Source organism: Phytophthora infestans, genomic scaffold (assembly GCF_000142945.1).
Source record: "Phytophthora infestans T30-4 supercont1.124 genomic scaffold, whole genome shotgun sequence".
NCBI classification, from domain to species: domain Eukaryota; phylum Oomycota; class Peronosporomycetes; order Peronosporales; family Peronosporaceae; genus Phytophthora; species Phytophthora infestans.
In genome coordinates this window covers 93,361-96,584 of record NW_003303635.1, presented here as the reverse complement: position 1 = coordinate 96,584, position 3,224 = coordinate 93,361, and the positions used below count along the sequence as shown (strand labels likewise).

Genomic DNA, 3,224 nt, shown 5'->3' with positions numbered 1-3,224 from the left:
TAATGATGCGCTGATTTTGGCCTTTTTGCCGCGAGAATTGTACAGGACGGGCACCGGCGTTCGCATCGTCGGTGTCGAAGGCAGCCTCGGCGTCAAAGAAGAAGAAATCTATGAGTGAAAAAATGAAGACAAAGGTTCAGGAACTACTCACTGAAGCGGATGTACTGCTCATTCCTGTAAATTTTGGGAACATGCATTGGTGTGCAATGATCGTGGATGGCAAGCAGAACAATGTCCTGTACTACGACTCAATGAACCTGAAGACGTTCAAGGACGTACTGGACCGCATGTCGTGGGATCTGGCTACTACGCTCAGCGACGACTTCAAAGTTGTGTCCGTCAATGGACCGATCCAGACAGACGGATACAACTGCGGATTCTACGTAATGTTGAGGTTTTGGCGATATGTAGACAAGAGTGTGTCGCTGGACGTAACTCCGATTGGTCTAACGCTGTTACGCTTCCGCATCCTTCACTTCGTTGCTTCACGGTAGCAAGCCATAATGCAACTAATACAATCTCATTTCTATTGAAACTGGAATCGACCCGCCTAATGTTCATGCGTATGGTTGACCTCCTGACTTCTGTATACCGGTATGTACGAGAGATGTCAGAGGACTTTCGTTTGCGAAGGTCTAACAACTTCCATTCACTATGGATTTTAAAAACAGTGGTAAGTAATTTATTTCGACACATGGACATTACATGGAGTATTACATGGATGAGTCGACGCATGGACTGTAGCATCGGCCGGAAAGAATACTAGTATTATAATATTAATAATACAACATGTTTTTTGTCACCCGACTATACGCGACATGTTTTAATACCGGTAACTAGACACTTATGTCTCTTTTATAACCTCGTTTTCTTACATTATACTACGTAGTAATTGAGCACCAACTGAAGTGATAAACGAGTCGTTTAAAGCGACAAAAGCTTTGCGAAAAGCCTTCTTTTTTTAAGCACAGCGTACAGTGCTGTTCAAAACTGTATGGTCATTAATCACGAAGTAAAACAATACTCGTCTGTACAGCGCCAGTGATGTACAGTCAGTATCACCATCGTTCCAATCTTGCAAGAATCTAATCCGAAACTTCTACTCAGTGCAACTGGCGCTTCTGACTCGTGGGATTACCTTCACTTGACAATTCCCGCCCAAGCCGACACCAAGTCGAACAATAGTCCGCTAGCCAACGATGCGAGTTAATCATGTACTGCTTCTGACCCTCGTCGTCCTTCTCGCTTGCAGCGACGTTGTCTTGGGTTCCACTATCAAACAGCGAGCACCCGAATCCCCGATGGCTTCGCTCGTTAATTCATATATTATCAGTCGAAGAATGCTTCGAACAAGCGAGATGGCCGTCTCAGACAACGAAGAGAGGGGAGCGATCGACACCCTGCGCACTAAGCTGAGTAAGCTATTTGAAAAAGTGTTGACGTGGCTTAAGAGAAAGGAAGTCGCAGCTGCAGAGAAAGCGAAGACCAAGAAGCTTGTGGAATTTGTGAAAACTCAAGCTCGCTCCGAAAACCTCGACGACGCTGTGAAGAATTTGCAGAAGGAAGGCATCACTCATGGCCAGGTCAAGGAATGGCTAAGACTCGACAAGGAACAGAATCAGTGGAAGTTTTTGGACCGCGATAGCCCGCTCTATCTCATGAGTACCAACTTTTTGACAAGCTCAGGGATGCAGCTGTAAAGCTCAACCGCGCAAGCAGCCAGTGAACGATATCACAGTTATCCATAGTTGGTGGAACTTTCCGTTCGCAGACCCTTCGCGACACGAGCGCCAAAACTAGCAGCCCCTTTGAAAACAGCTACAACGTATCGTGGTACATGCAGGAGCTACAGCAAAAACCTGCAACAGCATCGTATTGGCGAGCGACTGTCGATTTTCATATCCAGAAGTTTACTTGCCTATCACAAAATACAAAAAAATACTTCAGACCGGCGGCAAGTTGCTTGCCTCGCGACGATTGTTTCTTCTTAGGAGCTACATCTGCCGATTAAACTTCCTGGCATGACCATGTTGATCAATAACCGGTGTTTGAATGGGGCTTGCACTGTTACTTCTTGCAGTACTAACTCCAGAAACACTCGACCTCGTACTTCCAGCACTTGCACTTTTTGCGCGTGGCAGTGTGGAAGCAATCGAGCTGGAAACGATCTTACTGGATCCGTTGATTCGTCTGATGACGTGCTTCTCCGTGTTGACTGGAAGTAGATATCACTGTCTATCAGGTTCCTCCTCTCCATTGTCAGCTTCACTGTATAAGTTCGAGCATGTGCTTCTGCTGCTGCTGCTACTGCCATTAATCGCGGCGGTATAGACGCTCCAGTTGCCGGCGTACACGTGAGGTCTTGAAAGCAGAGTTTTGGGAGCGCATTTGCTTCTTCTCAAGTTGCGGAACCATGAGAGGAGTCCAATTGCACAAAAAAAACGATGCTACGTACAGCTTTGGGTTGTGATTCTGATAAAGTGGCTCCCCGACGGTATCACTACAAAGAGGATTTTCTGTTCAGCAAAATCAACATCGATCTCCTGTAACACGCACCGCAGTTTTACACCATAGGCCACAAAACAAAAAGCACAGCGCACGTATTAAGCGTAAGGTGTATTTTACTATAAACAAAACGAGTCTTTCCGCTATACCCGGTGGCAGGAATAAAATATCGGATCCCGGAGTCTACAAACTTGTACGTACACTGTAATACTCATTGTACGATTGTGAGCGATGGTGATACCTAGTACAGTACTGACGTTGGGATACTCTAATCTGCAGTATCACTGATACTGTACTTTACTCAATGAGTAGTACTCACTGAGTACTACTCACTCGGTGCAATTGAAGCTTTTGACTCGTGGGGTTACCTTCACTTGACAATTCCCCCCCAAGCCCACACCAAGTCGAACAATAGTCCGCTAGCCAGCGATACGAGTTAATCATGCCCTGCTTCTGACCCTCGTCCTTTTCGCTTGCAGCGACGTTGTCATGAGTGACACTATCAAACAACAAGCACACGTATCCCCGGTGGCTTCGCTCGATGACATTAAGGTTATTATCAACAATCGAAGAAAGCTTCGAACAAGCGAGATGGCCGTCTCGGACGACGAAGAGAGAGGAGCGATCGACACCCTGCGCGCCAAGCTGATTGGGCCAGCCAACAAAGTGTTGACGTGGCTTAAGAGAAAGGAAGTCGCAGCTGCAGAGAAAGCGAAGAC

At 46.5% G+C, this 3,224-nt stretch overlaps 1 protein-coding gene across 1 annotated transcript; it reads left to right on the top strand.

Moving 5' to 3' along the window:
- Positions 1 to 1,199: 1,199 nt before the first annotated feature.
- Positions 1,200 to 1,700, top strand: PITG_20144 (secreted RxLR effector peptide protein, putative; the record flags this gene model as incomplete). Its single annotated transcript, XM_002895883.1, has 1 exon — positions 1,200 to 1,700. One exon carries the CDS (start codon positions 1,200 to 1,202, stop codon positions 1,698 to 1,700), a length of 501 nt encoding a protein of 166 aa, XP_002895929.1.
- Between the last annotated feature and the right edge of the window lie 1,524 nt (positions 1,701 to 3,224).